Raw genomic sequence first — 16,859 nt, 5'->3', positions numbered from 1 at the left:
GGTGCAGTACGGATAGTTTCAAGCAGCCTGTCGGTTTTTGTCAGTTGGCGGATGTGCGGGGGACTGATGTTTGCGAGGACAGGAAGCCAGGGGAGGGGTGTTGAGCGGAGGGTTCCAGATACGATGCGCATTGTTGCATGTAGTTGAGTATCAACAAAATGTGTGTGAGATGGCCTATGCCAGACAGGTGCACAGTACGATGGGGCAAGTGCTGAGGTCCAGAGTGTTGTGACAGTAGCGCCCCACATAGATCCAGCAAGTTTGGTTAATAGGTTAATTTTGCTGCTTTTTTCTTCAGATGCTCCCAGAAGGACAAAATCCCATCCAGAGTCACTCCCAAGTATATTGGGTTGGGATCATGCTTTGATCCCTGACCATCCATGTAGATACGCAATTGTTTTTTTGCACTGACATTGTGGAAGTGGAATACACTGGATATAGTTTTTGAGAAATTCACTGAGACGCCATGTGCTACAGTAGTCCATCAACTTTGTAATGTTTTCGTTAAAGATCTGGTCCAGGGAGCTTGGGTGGCACAGCAGATGTCAGCTGCATAGATGAACTTGCGAGACATGGTTGTTGGCAGGTCATTTGTATATATGTTGAACAGTGTTGGGGCTGGCCCTGTGGTAGTCAGTTGGCCAGTTTTCATGCACTTCTCCCTTGTCCAAGGTGGACTCTAAGTCGTCTGTTGCGAAGGAGTGTTTCAACAACTGTCCCGACTCAGGTTGGAAGCACTCTGGACAGCTTTAGGAGCAGGCCAGTGTGCCACACTGGATCATAGGCAGCTGTGAGGTCCAGTAGCACTATGCCTGTCTTCAGGTTGTTTCAGAAGCCATTTTCAATGTAGGTGGTGAGTACTAGAGCTTGATCACATGCCGCACCCTTCACAGAAACCAGCTTGGTTGACGTTAAGAATGGTCTCTATTTCCGGTGATATACATTGCAGGATAAAACGCTCAAAGATCTTAAATACACAAAGTAGTGAAATCGGTTGGCCGCCAGTGTGAGATGTTTTCCGGGTTTTGGAATGACAATGATTTTTGCCATATGCCACACCTTTGGGAGTGAGTTTGCGCTGATGATTCATAAACTATAAGTAAGCAGCTTCAGTAGTTTAGCACCAGCTGAGACGCAAACATTTTAACATACTTAATTGAGTTGTTATAGAATCATACAGCACAGGAGGAGGACGACATTCAGCCCATCATGCCTGAGCCGCCTCTTTTGAAAGAGCTATCCAACTAGTCTCACTCCCCTGCTTCATGCAAGTTTTTCCCTGTTCAAGTTAACAGCCAGTTTCCTCTTGCAAGTTACTGTTGAATTTGCTTCAACCACCCTTTCAGGCAGTGCATTCCAGATCATAACATGCTGAGTAAAATGAATTTTTCATCTTCCCTTTGGTTCTTTTGCCAGTTATCTTCGATTTGTGTCCTTTGGTTACCCATCCTCCTGCCAGTGGTAACAGTTGCTTCCTACCTACTCTGTTAAACCCTTATAATGCTGAACGCCTCTGTTAAATCTCTTGTTAACCTTCACTGCTCTAAGAACAATCCCAGCTTTTCTAGTCTCCGACTTAAACTGAAGTCCCTTATCCTTTTAGTTGTTCTGTATAGATGCTGTGATTTCACCTGCTTCCAGTCTTTGTGGATGCAGCGTGGTTGATGGGCAACTGGTTCCCTATCAAAAAAAAATTTGTCTTACTGACGCAAAGGACTATCATAGAATCTACCGATTGAAACTTATGAACATATGTAACTACTCCTTAAAATGGACCTCTTTAACCAAACTTTGGGTCAGCCTTCCTAGTTTTTGTTTTGGTGGCCATTTTTCTTAGATTACACCTCTGATGTTTTTTTTATTCTTGGTGTGGGTATCACTGACAAGGCTAGCATTTATTGCCTGTCCCGAGTTGCCCTTGAGAAGATGGTGCTGAGTTGCTGCCTTGAACTGTTGCCATTTTAGAATGTTTTTCTACTTTTTTCAATGTGTAAATATTTCAACGGCTGAAGTAGTATTTATTGGGAAATTTACTGTGTTCCTTCCCACCCAATATCTTAGGTACTTCAATTACCGCACCACTCGCTTCCTCACTGAAGAGGGTTTCTACAAGTTCCATAACTGGTTTGATGACCGAGCCTGGTATCCCCTAGGCAGGATTATTGGAGGAACAATCTACCCAGGTCAGTATAGTTCTAGTACGCGTAGCAGCCACACTACAGGATCTCTTATTTAATACATCAGTGTAGTTCTTTAGTTTTGTTTGATATATTTGTAAACCATTGACGTGTCATGGCTGTGTTACCCTGTAAGGATTGGAGGCTCACCCAGTTTTAAAACAGTTACAAGTTGCTCAGACCAGATTTTTGAAGCAATCCTGTCGATCTTTAAATTTATGGGCCTTTTGTAACTTCAAAGTTATTTTTGGGGGAAAATCAGTCACCAAATTTTTAATAAAAGCAAAATACTGCAGATGCTGGAAATCTGAAATAAAAACAAGAATTGCTGGAAATACTCTGGTCTGGCAGGATCTGTGGAGAGCGAAGCAGAGTTAATGTTTCAGGTCAGTGACCTTTCATCAGAACTGGCAAAGGCTAGAAATGTAAACGGTTTTAAGCAAATAAAGCGGGAGTGAGGCAGGAGATAACAAAAGGCTCACAGAGAATAACTGACAAGGAGGTCATGGAACAAAGGCAAACGATATGTTAATGGTGTGCTGAAAGACAAAGCGTTAGTGCAGAGAGGGTGTTAATTGACAGAAAATGAACAGTTCTTGCCCAAAGCACAAACATGAAAAAAAACAGTGGGCAGGCACATGGTTTTAAAAAATGAATGATGAAACAAACGAAAATAAAAATTTTTTAAAATAACTAAAAATAAAAAGGGCCCGTCGTGCTCTGAAATTATTGAACTCAATGTTCAGTCCGGCAGGCTGTAGCGTGCTCAATCGGTAAATGAGATGCTGTTTCTCGAGCTTGTATTGATGTTCACGAGAACACTGCAGCAATCCCAGGACAGATATCTGGCATGAGAGCAGGGGGGGCTGTTGAAATGGCCAGCAACCGGAAGCTCGGGGTCATGCTTTCAGACTGACCGGAGTTGGTCCACAAAGCGTTCACCCAATCTGCATTTGGTCTCCCCAGTGTAGAAGAGACCACATTGTGAGCAGCGAAGACAGTATACTAAATTGAAAGAAGTACAAGTAAATCGCTGCTCCACCTGAAAGGAGTGTTTGGGGCCTTGGATAGTGAGGAGAGAGGAGGTAAAAGGGCAGGTATTACACCTCCTGCGATTGCATGGGAAGGTGCCTGGGAAGGGGACGAGGTGTTGGGGGTAATGGAGGAATGAACCAGGGAACGATCCCTTCGGAATGCTGACGGGAGGGGAGGGAAGATGCGTTTGGTAGTGGCCAAATTTTTAATTATTGATCTTGCCTTCAGAACACAGTGGAACCTGAAGCGGAGAGCAGAGAAATGGAAATAAATCGTTTTTTCTCCTAAAAAGGTTTGAACTTGATAATACTGTTAGGGTTAAGATTAATTTACATTCAAGGATGTAGATAGAGAGTAACTTTCCAGGTAGATATCTTCATTGAGAGTGTTGGTTGTATTGAAGAAACTATTCCCCTGTCTTGTTTGCTATATTAACAAAGCCAGTGTATATTTATTTATACAGGGCACTGTCCAACTAGACAGGAAAGAGCCCATGTCTTTAAATATTTTGTTGCCTTTATATTGGATTCATTAGCTAGGAATTTTTAGTGCAGTGTAACTTGAACTCCTGTATGTATTAGAAGGTGTGACGAGAGTTTTTTTTTTGAGTGATAGCACAGGCATTTTGTTATTTGACAGAAATCTGCAGCATTAATTTATTTATTTCCAGGTCTTATGATCACTTCTGCCGCTCTATATCACGTGTTGCACTTCTTCCACATCGCAGTCGACATCAGAAATGTTTGCGTGTTCCTGGCTCCTCTTTTCTCATCTTTCACCACCATTGTCACTTATCACTTAACAAAGGAATTGAAGGTAAGAAGTGAACCGTGGTCTGTATAAACCAGGAAACTTACACTAATGGAGTAAAGAGATGCATTCAGACTGGCTCAGGCCATCTTTTGTAACTAGAATGTTTGGAATATCAACAACTTCATCCGTGAAGCACTGCAATTCACAATGGGTCATTATTTTAGTAGCGGAACTTTTCAGGTGCAGGATCTCATACTGCAAAATGCTGCGGGTGCTGGAAATCTGAAATAAAAACAGAAAATGGGGAAAATGCTCAGTGGGTCTAGCAGCATCTGTGGAGAGAGAAACAGTTAATGTTTCAGGTTTGTTACTTTTTATTGGTTCTGACGAGCGACCTAAGCGCTAACTGTTTCTCTGTCTTCATATCCTATTCGCTTATTTACATTGCAGAATGACTTTTATTTTCTAGGCACTGATGGACCGAGATAGTAAATTGCATTGTTGGCTAGTGTGGGCAGGTTGAACACTTGGCCTCCTGGTGGCAGGAAAGAAGTGGTAGGTAGCACTGCCAAAGACGATCACTTGCATTTGCCTTTGGTGACATAGGTATCTCTACTGAAGCTTTTAAAGACCTGTCCCGAGTAGGTTCTTCACTCCCGTGAGTGACACAGGCTTATTTATATCAGCTACGATTGAAATGGGAGGGGGGGTTGCTACTATCAGAGGCCATAATGTGAGCCGATCATGGTATGCATTGGTTCACCTGGCTGGGTGGGGTTGCTACATCCAACCAGAAAGCTTCAGCATTTTTTAATCAAAGATGATTTGTGATCCTGCATTTGTATAACCAGAAATAAAACCTAACCTGCGGGTAAATTGAAACTCCGCACTGCCTGTAAAGCATTTCATGTTTTGTAGCAAGGTCCATCCGTATACTCTACCATTGGTGGGAATTGGGGTAATGAGAGAAATTTTGTCCTACAAATAGTGAGTGTTGGAATTTTCCCTTTGCTGCATCAAGTATATCCACAATGGTTACTTTGTAAAACCAATGTCACAAGTAAGCTGCTTTGGCTGCCAGTGTTGGGAGGTGTGTAAGTACAGGCCACTGCATCAAGAAAATGTAGCTATTTCACTCTGAAATTTGAGTATCTTTAAAGCGGACAATGCTTGAGATACACTAAGTCCATCAGAGAAAAGACAGGTGCATGTTTTGTATGGAGGCACTTTCTCTGAGCTCTGACAAAGGATCGCTACCTGAAACATTATACAGCTGACAGGCTTGCTGTGTATGCATGCCATTTTCTGTTTTATTTTCAGATTTTGAACGTTTGACAACTTTTTTTTCAAAATACTTATCTGTCTGCACCGCGTGTAGGGATGTTGATTCGCTCATTATGTTTCAGGATGCTGGTGCAGGCTTGTTAGCTGCTGCCATGATTGCTGTGGTCCCTGGTTATATATCTCGGTCCGTGGCTGGTTCCTATGATAATGAAGGTGAGTACCCCGCCTAAGTGTCCTTTGTGTTGGATAACTCGATTCAGTTAATCTTCTATAGTTGCAATAATTTCAGTAATGTAAAATGGCGCTCTAAATTTCTAATGATGAAATAAGTAATTCTTGTGCGTAACTCCTATTCTGAAACTGAGTTTCATTTGTCAATTGATTGTTATCTGTGCCATCACCAAAACCACCTGCTTCCACTTCTGAAATATCGCCCAACTCTGCCCTGCCTCACCTTATCTGCTGCTGAAACCCTCGTCAATGTCTTTGTTACTCTAGACTTGACTATTCCAGTGCACACCTGGCAGGCCTTCTGTCTTCCACCATCCATAAACTGAGCTCATCCAAAACTCTTCTGCCCGTATCCTAACTCGCAACAAGTCCCGTTCACCCATCACCCTGTGCTTGCTGACCCATATTGGCTCCAACTCTGGCGATGTCGCAATTTCAAAATTCTCATTCTTCTTTTCAAATCCCTCCTTATCTCTGTAACCTCCTACAATCCTTCGAAATTTCTCCACTTTTCCAATTCTGGCAGCTTGCACATCCCCTATTTTAATTGCTGCACCATTGATGGCCTTGCTTTCAACCGCCTAGACCCTAAACCTCTCTGCCTCTCTACCTCACTCTCCTTAAAACCTACCTCTTTTGTTCATCTGCCCTGATATTTCCTTATGTGACTTGGTGTCACACTTTATTTGATAGCCCTCCTGTGAGGCACCTTGAGACATTGTACTATATTAAAGGTGCTATATAAAATGTTTTTGTTTAAAAATTAATAACTGTATTTGAAAGCATTAATCCCTGTTATTATGCTCTTAAACAAAAAGTTTAGTTGTTGTGAAAAATGGTTTTACTTTTGCACCCGCACTAAACTCATTACATGTTTGAAAGCCCAAACTGATTTCGAACTGGGGTGAAACTTACTCTCCCAGGGCCTTCCACTATGTTTTGCTGTGGTATTAAGTTGGTTTACTGACTCCAGATTTAGGCTGCTTTCGCTCTATAACTGTAACCTTAGTGGAAACCAGAGCTGCTTCGTTCCAATCCAGCTCTGGGGTGTACCTACCTCTCATGGACTGCAGCAGTTCAGGAAGGCAGCTCACCACCACCTCTTCAAGGGCAGTTAGGGATGGGCAATAAATGCTGGCCTAGCCAATGACGCCCACATCCCATGAATGAATAAAAAAAAATCCTACAGTTGTAGTATAAATGCATGGGGAGGTGGTGGCATCGTGGTAATGACATTGGATTAGTAATCCAGAGGCTAGGCTAAAGCTTTGGGACATAGGTTCGAATCTCACTATGGCAGATGGTGAAATTTGAGTTCAATTAATAAATCTGGAATTAAAAAGCTAGTCTAATGGTGACCATGAAACCATTGTTGTAAAAACCCATCTAGTTCACTAATGTCCTTTAGGGAACATGGTCTGGCCTATGTGTGACTCCAGATCCACAGCAATGTGGTTGACTCTTAACTGCCCTTTGAAATGGCCTACCAAGCCACTCAGTTCAAGGGCAATTAAGGATGGGCAATAAATGCTAGTCTAGCCAGCGACGCCCACATCCCACAAAACTAATTTAAAGAAAAAGTTTCATTTGTGAACATTCTCTGGAAAACTACTTGGTGAATTGCCATTCATTCTGGTTTTTTTTGCATGACATGTTTGAGGAAGCCAAGTTAGCCAGGTCATTGGGAGAGCTCTCTGTTCCTCTTTGCATAGTGAGGTGGCAGCTTGAATGACTGTCAGAATCAACAGACCAGGCAGACATAGCCTTGGTTTAACGTCCCATCCAAAGGGCAGGACTTCTCAGTGCTGTGCTGGAGTGTCAGTCTAGATTGTATGATCTCGTCTGGGTGTAGAAATGCTTTCATGAGTAGCAGGAGGTCCCATTCCGGTCCACAGAGCTTCATGTCTGATGATTGCAGAGTGCTTTTGGCTGAATCCTAGACGTGACCTGGGATTGCTATCATCTTGCTGAAAGAAGGATGGCAGCAAAAGATGGCAACAAGGGAGATGGAAGTGATTTCCTTTATTGCTTAGTTTGCTGCCTTTTTTTGTAACGTGTGCTGTGTGTCTGTGCAGGCATTGCCATCTTCTGCATGTTGCTCACGTACTACTTGTGGATTAAGTCTGTAAAGTCTGGCTCCATCTACTGGTCTGCTATGTGTGCACTGGCCTACTTCTACATGGTAAGTACTCATTTCAGTGTACAAATCAAGAAATTAGAGGTGCATGTCACAAGGATAATACAATAATCATAGGGAACTTTAATTTTCATATAGACTTTGCAAACTAAATTTGCAGTTACAGTGTGGAGGGCGAGTTTATGGAATACATACAAGATAGTTTTCTGGATCAGAATGTGAGGAGCCAAGTAGGAAATAGTCTGTTTTAAGATCTAATATTGTGCAATGAGTAACGGTTAATTAATAAACTTGTAGTAGAGGAGCCTCTAGGGAATAGTGATCATAATATGAAAGAATTGAAATCAAATTTGAGAGCCCAAAACTAGGAGCTTAAATCTGAATAAAGTAAACTGCGTAGGTATGAGGGGCGTGTTGGCTTAGATCAATTGGGAAACAAAACCAAAAGATCTGATGGTAGATAATGGCAAACATTTATAGAATTAATTCATAATTTGCAACAAATATGCATTCACTTAAGAATAAAACCCTGTGGGGAAAAATGGTCCAACCGTGGCGAACACAGGAGTTAGAGGTAGTGTAAAATTAAAAGAAGTAGCTTATAATGCCAAAAATGTAGGCCTGAGGATTGGAAGGATTTTAGAATTCAACAAAAGATGACCAAGAAATTGATAAAGGGAGAGGATATAGAATATGAGGATAAACTAGCAAGAAACATAAAAACAAATGGTAAAAGCTTCTATAGATATGCAAAAAGGAAGAGATTAGTGAAAGTAAATGTGGGTCACTTAGAGGCAGAGACAGGAAAAATTGAGAAATAGGAAAATGGAAGAGACATTAAAGAAATACTTTGTTTCTGTCTTCATAGTTGAAGACACTGAAAACATACCAGAAATAGTGGGGAACCAAAGTTCTAATGGAAATGAGGAATATTATTATTTGTAAAGAAATAGTGCTGAAGAGAAAACTTAGTCAACAAATCCCCTGGACCTGATGATCTACATTCTTGGGTTTTAAAAGAGGAAACTACAGTGATGGTAGATGCATTGGTTTTGATTTTTACAATTCCCTAGATTCTAGAACAGTCCCTATGGATTGAAAGGTAGCAAACATTCAGGAAAGGAAGGAGAGAGAAAGAAGGAAACTATAGGCCAGTTAGCTTGACATCAGTGGTAGGGAAATGCTAGAATCTATTAAGGACATGGTGCTAAGGCACTTAGAGAATCATAACATGATTAGGCAGAGTCAATGCAGATGTATGAAAGGGAAACAATGTTTGACCAATCTGTTGAGTTTTTTGAGGTTGTACCTATCATGGTAGGTATACCAAACCAGTTAATGTAGTGTACTTGGATTTTGAAAAAAGCATTTGCTAAGATGCTACACAAGAGGATATTACACAAATTGGGGCTCATGTGATTGGGGGTAATATATTAGCATTGATTGAGGATTGGTTAACAGATAGAAAACAGAGTAGGAATAAACGGGTCATTTTAGTGTTAGGCTGTAACTGATGGGATACCGAAAGATCACTGCTTGAGCTTCAGCTATTTACAAACAGCTATTTACAATCTCCTATTAATTACTTAGATTCGTGGATGAGTGTAATGTATCCAGGTTTATTGATGATACGAAGTTAGGTGAGAAAGTAAGCTATGAGGAGGATGCAAAGAGACTGCCAAAGGATTCAGACAGATTAATTGAGTGGGCAGGACCCTGGCAGATGGAATATAATGGAGATGTATGGAGTTATCCCCTTTGGAAAGAAGAATAAAAAAGCAGAATATTTTTCAAATGGTGAGAGGCTGGGAAATGTGAGTATTCAGAGGGACCTGAGTGTACTTGTACGAGTCAAAAGTTAGCATGCAGTTACAGCAAGCAAGAGTGAAGAGTGTTACTGCAGTTGCATATGGCCTTGGTGAGACCACACCTGGAGCACTGTGTACAGTTTTGGCCTCCTTACTGGAGGAAGGATATACTAGCCTTGGAGGGAGTGCAATGAAGGTTCACTTGACTGATTTCTCAAATGAAGAGTTGTCCTATGAAGAAAACTTGAAACGACTGGAACTATATTCCCTGAAATTTAGAAGAATGCAAGGTGATATTGAAATATATCAAACTTCAAAGGGCTTGAAAGGGTAGATGCTGGAAGGCTGTTTCCCTGGCTAGAGAGCCTAGAACTAGGGGTCACAGTCTCCGAATAAGGGACTGAGATGGGGAGAAATTTCTTCAAGGAATTTTAGATTCTTGGAATTCTCTACCTCAGAGAGCTCATGACACAGATTGATAGATCTTTGGATACTAAGAGAATTAGGGGATATAGGGATAGTGCGGGAAGGCAGAATTGAGGTAGAAGATACGTCTTGATCGTATTAAATAGCAGAGCAGACTCCAAGGGCTAAATGACCACTCCTCCTCCTGTTTCTTATGTTCAACTCTGGGGCTGAAAGGAGTAGAAAGTAAAGATATATTGTTTGGCTTACCCCTACCCCAGCCTTGTTCGACCAGGCTAACGCAAGTGCAGTTGTCACACTGTTCCAGGTCTTTGCTCTTGCTTCTGTTAAGCCAATGCTTGGAAATGGGCGAGGCTGATTTGCTATCTTGTGAGGTCAGAGGAATGTCTGGGATCCATCCCAAGGCATACCATCCAGACTAATAAACAAGATTTAGCAGGAAGTCCTGGTTGCATATCCACCCCACCCCACTCTCCAGTCCCGGAATTAAGTTTAACTCAGCAGTAACTATGATTCTCTTTGAGGGTCTTGCAGTTGTGGAGATAACTATGGCTTTCTTCAGATTGTTGTAGTTACAATAGCTGTGATCGTCTTATGAGCTCTTGGTCACAATGAGTCCTGGCTCTCAAAACAACTACCCAAATAATTTTACAAAAGGTGTTGTATTTATACTTAAGAAGGAAATATTTACAGGACTGTGGGGAAACAATGGGGTAGTGGGACTAATTGGATAGTTCTTTCAAAGAGCTGACACAGGTATGGTGGGCCAAATGGCTGTCTTCTGTGTTGTAAGATTCAATGATTAGAACCGGAGATGGATACTGTGGTCCTTGCTGATCACGCTCCTCACATGTTCAGGGAGACTTTACCCTGCACAGACTTGGACAGAAAACACTCCAGCCACCCAACAATAAATATTCTGCTCTCTTGATTAGATTTAGATTAGAGATACAGCACTGAAACAGGCCCTTCGGCCCACCGAGTCTGTGCCGAACATCAACCACCCATTTATACTAATCCTACACTAATCCCATATTCCTACCAAACATCCCCACCTGTCCCTATATTTCCCTACCACCTACCTATACTAGTGACAATTTATAATGGCCAATTTACCTACCAACCTGCAAGTCTTTTTGGCTTGTGGGAGGAAACCGGAGCACCCGGAGAATACCCACGCAGACACAGGGAGAACTTGCAAACTTCTGGCAGTACCCAGAATCGAACCCGGGTCCCTGGAGCAGTGAGGCTGCGGTGCTAACCACTGCGCCACTGTGCCGCCCATGAAACTGGTAGTTTCATGGCTCATGTAATCAGCCTTGTGAGGAGGACTTTATTTTGAGTTGATCATTTTACGAGCCCAATTAGTACTGTGTCTTGTTACTAGCAGCCCTACATCATACAAATTAGGAGCAGGAGTAGGCCACTCGGCTCTTTGAGCCTGATCCGCCATTCAATAAGTTCATGGCTGAACTGATTACTCCCCATTTCCACCTACTCCGATAACCTTCCACCCCCTTGCTTATCAAGAATCTATCTACCTCTGCCTTAAAAATATTCAAAGACTCTGCTTCCACTGCCTTTTGAGGAAGAGAATTCCAAAGACTCGCGACCCTCTGAGAGAAGAAATTTCTCCTCATCTCTCTCTCAAATGGGCGACCCTTTATTTTTAAACAGTGATCCCTAGTTCTAGATTCTCCCACAAGGGGAAACATCCTTTCCACATCCAATAAGTCAAGAACCCTCAGGATCTTATATGTTTAAATCAAGTCACCTCTTACTCTTCTAAATTTCAGCGGATACAAGCCTAGTCTGTCCAATCTTTCCTCATAAGACAGCCCACCCATTCCAGGTATTAGTCTAGTAAACGTTCTCTGTACTGCTTCCAACGCATTTACATCCTTCCTTAAATAAGGAGACCAATACTGTACACAGTACTCCAGATGTGGTCTCACCAATACCCTGTAAAGATGAAGCATAACCTCCCTACTTTTGTATTCAATTCCCCTCGCAATAAACAATAAAATTTTATTAGCTTTCCTAATTATGTGCTGTACCTACATACTTCTTTCTTTCTTTTCTTTTGGGCCTCCTTATCTCGAGAGACAATGGATACGCACCTGGAGGTGGTCAGTGGTTTGTGAAGCAGCGCCTGGAGTGGCTATAAAGGCCAATTCTGGAGTGACAGGCTCTTCCACAGGTGCTGCAGAGAAATTTGTTTGTCGGGGCTGTTGCACAGTTGGCTCTCCCCTTGCGCCTCTGTCTTTTTTCCTGCCAACTACTAAGTCTCTTCGACTCGCCACAATTTAGCCCTGTCTTTATGGCTGCCCGCCAGCTCTGGCGAATGCTGGCAACTGACTCCCACGACTTGTGATCAATGTCACACGATTTCATGTCGCGTTTGCAGACGTCTTTATAGCGGAGACATGGACGGCCAGTGGGTCTGATACCAGTGACGAGCTCGCTGTACAATGTGTCTTTGGGGATCCTGCCATCTTCCATGCGGCTCACATGGCCAAGCCATCTCAAGCGCCACTGACTCAGTAGTGTGTATAAGCTGGGGGTGTTGGCCGCTTCAAGGACTTCTGTGTTGGAGATATAGTCCTGCCACCTGATGCCAAGTATTCTCCGAAGGCAGTGAAGATGGAATGAATTGAGACGTCGCTCTTGGCTGGCATACGTTGTCCCGGCCTCGCTGCCATAGAGCAAGGTACTGAGGACACAGGCCTGATACACTCGGACTTTTGTGTTCCGTGTCAGTGCGCCATTTTCCCACACTCTCTTGGCCAGTCTGGACATAGCAGTGGAAGCCTTTCCCATGCGCTTGTTGATTTCTGCATCTAGAGACAGGTTACTGGTGATAGTTGAGCCTAGGTAGGTGAACTCTTGAACCACTTCCAGAGCGTGGTCGCCAATATTGATGGATGGAGCATTTCTGACGTCCTGCCCCATGATGTTCGTTTTCTTGAGGCTGATGGTTAGGCCAAATTCATTGCAGGCAGACGCAAACCTGTCGATGAGACTCTGCAGGCACTCTTCAGTGTGAGATGTTAAAGCAGCATCGTCAGCAAAGAGGAGTTCTCTGATGAGGACTTTCCGTACTTTGGACTTCGCTCTTAGACGGGCAAGGTTGAACAACCTGTCCCCTGATCTTGTGTGGAGGAAAATTCCTTCTTCAGAGGATTTGAACGCATGTGAAAGCAGCAGGGAGAGGAAAATCCCAAAAAGTGTGGGTGCGAGAACACAGCCCTGTTTCACACCACTCAGGATAGGAAAGGGCTCTGATGAGGAGCCACCATGTTGAATTGTGCCTTTCATATTGTCATGGAATGAGGTGATGATACTTAGTAGCTTTGGTGGACATCCGATCTTTTCTAGTAGTCTGAAGAGACCACGTCTGCTGACGAGGTCAAAGGCTTTGGTGAGATCAATGAAAGCAATGTAGAGGGGCATCTGTTGTTCACGGCATTTCTCCTGTATCTGACGAAGGGAGAACAGCATGTCAATGGTCGATCTCTGTGCACGAAAGCCACACTGTGCCTCAGGGTAGACGCGCTCGGCCAGCTTCTGGAGCCTGTTCAGAGCGACTCGAGCAAAGACTTTCCCCACTATGCTGAACAGGGAGGTTCCACATTAGTTGTTGCAGTCACCGCGGTCACCTTTGTTTTTATAGAGGGTGATGATGTTGGCATCGCGCATGTCCTGGGGTACTGCTCCCTCGTCCCAGCACAGGCATAGCAGTTCATGTAGTGCTGAGAGTATAGCAGGCTTGGCACTCTTGATTATTTCAGGGGTAATGCTGTCCTTCCCAGGGGCTTTTCCGCTGGCTAGGGAATCAATGGCATCACTAAGTTCTACATACTAACCTTTTGCAATTCATGCACTAGGACACCCAGATCCCTTTGTGTCTCAGCTCTGCAATCGCTCACCATTTAGATCATATGCTTTTTTATTCTACCTACCAAAGTGGACACTTTCCCACATTATACTCCATTTGCCACGTCTCTGCCCACTCACTTAACCTATGTATATCCCATTGTAGCCCCCTTATGTCCTCTTCACAAGTTACTTTCCTACCTATCTTTGTGTCATCAGCACGTTTAGCAACCATACTTTCGGTCCCTTCACCTAAGTCATTTATATAAATTGTAAAATGTTGATGCTCCAGTACAGATTCCTGTGGCACACCACTTGTTACATCTTGCCAACCAGAAAATGACCCATTTATGCCTATTCTCTGTTTCCTACTAACGAGCCAATATGTTACCCCCTACACCATGAGCATTTATTTTCTGCATCAGTTTTGTCAAATCCTGCTACTGGTAACCATGTTATAGGACCTCCCGTTGGCGAAGACAATGAAGACACATCATCTTGGGCGGCACAGTGGTGCAGAGGTTAGCACCGCAGCCTCACAGCTCCAGGGACCCGGGTTTGATTCTGCGTACTGCCTGTGCAGATTTTGCAAGTTCTCCCTGTGACCGCGTGGGTTTTCGCCGGGTGCTCCGGTTTCCTTCCACAACCAAAGACTTGCAGATTGATAGGTAAATTGGCCATTGTAAATTGCTCCTAGTGTAGGTAGGTGGTAGGGAATATGGGATTACTGCAGGGTTAGTATAAATGGGTGGTTGTTGGTTGGCACAGACTCGGTGGGCCGAAGGGCCTGTTTCAGTGCTGTATCTCTAAATAAATAAATCCAAGTTACAAAATTAGTTATTTAAAGCCTCAAAGTTTATAAGAATAGATTCAAAATTACCAAGGATTGGTATCTGAAATGAGTAGGGTTAAAAGGGCTGTAATGCAATACAATGACATTACTAGCAAAGGATCTGACGAAAGACCCAAGTTACTCTTTAGACAATCTATTTTTAATTCAGAATCATTTTGGGAAAACTGGCAAATAAAGTTAATGGGTGCAATTCATATGTTGAACTTGCACAAATGAACATTTCGAGATTGAGGTCAGGAGATAGTTCTTTTCAGAGCCTGATGACATTATAAAAAAAAGGATGTACTTGCAGTTGGAAATGTTGCAATAAAATTCAAAGACAATAGACATTCCCTCGAATACCTGGACTGATAAACAAAGTTGCAGCTATTACTGGCAGTCGACTTCCTTGGTGTTGTCATTGGTGCTCGAGATAGATGGCTGGAGAAAAACAAGGAGTTAATGTCCTTTTTAGAAATTGACCATTAAAAATGTCCAATTTAATTATATTGCTAACTTTAGAAATTCAGATCTTTTCTTACGATCAGTTTTTGATTTGTTTATGGCTATTATGTTTCACTATTTTGTTCAATTTTCTTATATTAAATTTGATTATATTTTGGTACTTTATTAATGTCGTTGACTTAGTACTTCATGCATCGGCTAATTATCAGAGTAATTGACTAACTTTAATGCCATATAACTAAGTGATGCTTGCTTTAGTTTTACCACTTCATTCAATGGAGTTTCCAACAATTGATGAATTTTGAAGTCTCTTTTTTTTGCCTCATCCTCCTTTCTTGGTCCTCATCAACCTACTAGATTTGATTTTATGAGTGAGCCAAGTCAATACATAAAATGAGCACTGATGTAATGGAACCTCACTATTTCAATAGTGTGACCATCTGAAAATAGTGATTCACAGCACCAGCATCTATACAGAAATTTCCAGTCTTGAATGCTGGTAGACAATTATAGTTAACAACAGGTGAAGACTTCCCCATCTTCAATGTTGGGAAAAACCCAGCATGTGAGTTCAAAGGTGAGGCTGAAGCATTTTCAACCAGAAGTGCTAAGTGAACAATCCATTTTTGCCTCCTCGTGAGGTCTCCACCATCACAGATGCCAGTCTTCAGCAAATTTTATTCACTCCATATGATATCAAGAAGCAGCTAAACATATGGGATCCTCAGCCTTTGCTGTATCCAAACAACACCCCATCTGTAGTGCTGAAGACTCGTGCTCCAGAACGAGCCACTCCCCTAGCCAAGTTGTTCTAGTACAGCTACAACACTGGCATCTACCTGACAAAGTGAAGATTCCCAGGTATGTCTTGCCCACAAAAGGCAGGACAGATCCAATCCGACCAATTACCGCCTCATCGGTCCAATCACAAATATCAGCAAATGATGGAAGGTGGTGTCAACAATATTATCAAGCGGTGCTTTCTCACCAATAACATGTCTCTGATGCTCAGTTTGGGTTCCGCACAGGACTGCTTGGCTCCAGGCCTCAGTACAGCTTTGATCCAAACGTGGACAAAAGAGTTGAATTCCAGAGTTGAGGAGCGAGTGACTGTTCTTGGTATTAAAGAGCCATAGTAAGATGGAAGTCAGTGGGAATCAGTGGAGAGGGAAGACTCATTGGCTGAAGTCATGCCTAGCATGACGGAATCATGGAATCATCGAATGTTTACAGCACAGAAAGAGGCCACTTGGCCCATCACGTCTGCGCCAGCTGAAAAATGATCCACCCAGCCTAATCCCACCTTCCAGCATTTGGTCCTAGCCCTGCAGTTTGCGGCACTTGAGGTGCATATCCTGACACCTTTTAAATGAGTTGAGGGTTTCTGCCTCGACTACCATTTCAGGCAGTGAGCTCCAGACCCCCAGCCTCTGGGTGAAAGAAATTTCCCTCACCTCGCCTCTAATCTTTCTACTTATCACTGACCCCTCTAAGGTAAATAGGCCCTTCACATCCACTCTATCCAGGCCCCTCTCAATTTTGTACATTTCAATCAAATCTCCCCTTAGCCTTCTCTGTTCCAAGAAGAGCAATCCCAGCCTATCCAATCTTTCCTCATAGCTGCATTTTTCCAGTCCCAGCAACATCACAGTGGCACAGTGGTTAGCACCGCAGCCTCACAGCTCCAGCGACCCGGGTTCAATTATGGGTACTGTCTGTGTGGAGTTTGCAAGTTCTCCCTGTGTCTGCGTGGGTTTCCTCCGGGTGCTCCGGTTTCCTCCCACATGCCAAAGACTTACTGGTTGAAAGGTTAATTGGCCATTATAAATTGCCCC

The 16,859-nt window shown here is 43.0% G+C and overlaps 1 protein-coding gene across 4 annotated transcripts in view; it reads left to right on the top strand.

The window, feature by feature from the left end:
* The window catches only part of stt3a (STT3 oligosaccharyltransferase complex catalytic subunit A), a 75,201-nt gene that overhangs the window by 21,845 nt on the left and 36,497 nt on the right, over positions 1-16,859 (top strand). For all 4 annotated transcript variants that reach the window (XM_068053818.1, XM_068053819.1, XM_068053821.1 and 1 more), the window contains 4 exons: positions 2,062-2,183; positions 3,883-4,028; positions 5,372-5,462; positions 7,556-7,662. In XM_068053818.1, coding sequence (XP_067909919.1) covers positions 2,062-2,183; positions 3,883-4,028; positions 5,372-5,462; positions 7,556-7,662 — 466 coding nt within the window. The remainder of the gene's footprint in view (positions 1-2,061; positions 2,184-3,882; positions 4,029-5,371; positions 5,463-7,555; positions 7,663-16,859) is intronic.

Source organism: Heterodontus francisci, chromosome 22, assembly GCF_036365525.1.
Source record: "Heterodontus francisci isolate sHetFra1 chromosome 22, sHetFra1.hap1, whole genome shotgun sequence".
Taxonomy (NCBI): Eukaryota; Metazoa; Chordata; class Chondrichthyes; order Heterodontiformes; family Heterodontidae; genus Heterodontus; species Heterodontus francisci.
The sequence above is the reverse complement of the archived record's forward strand: the minus strand, read 5'-3'. Positions and strand labels throughout refer to the sequence as shown.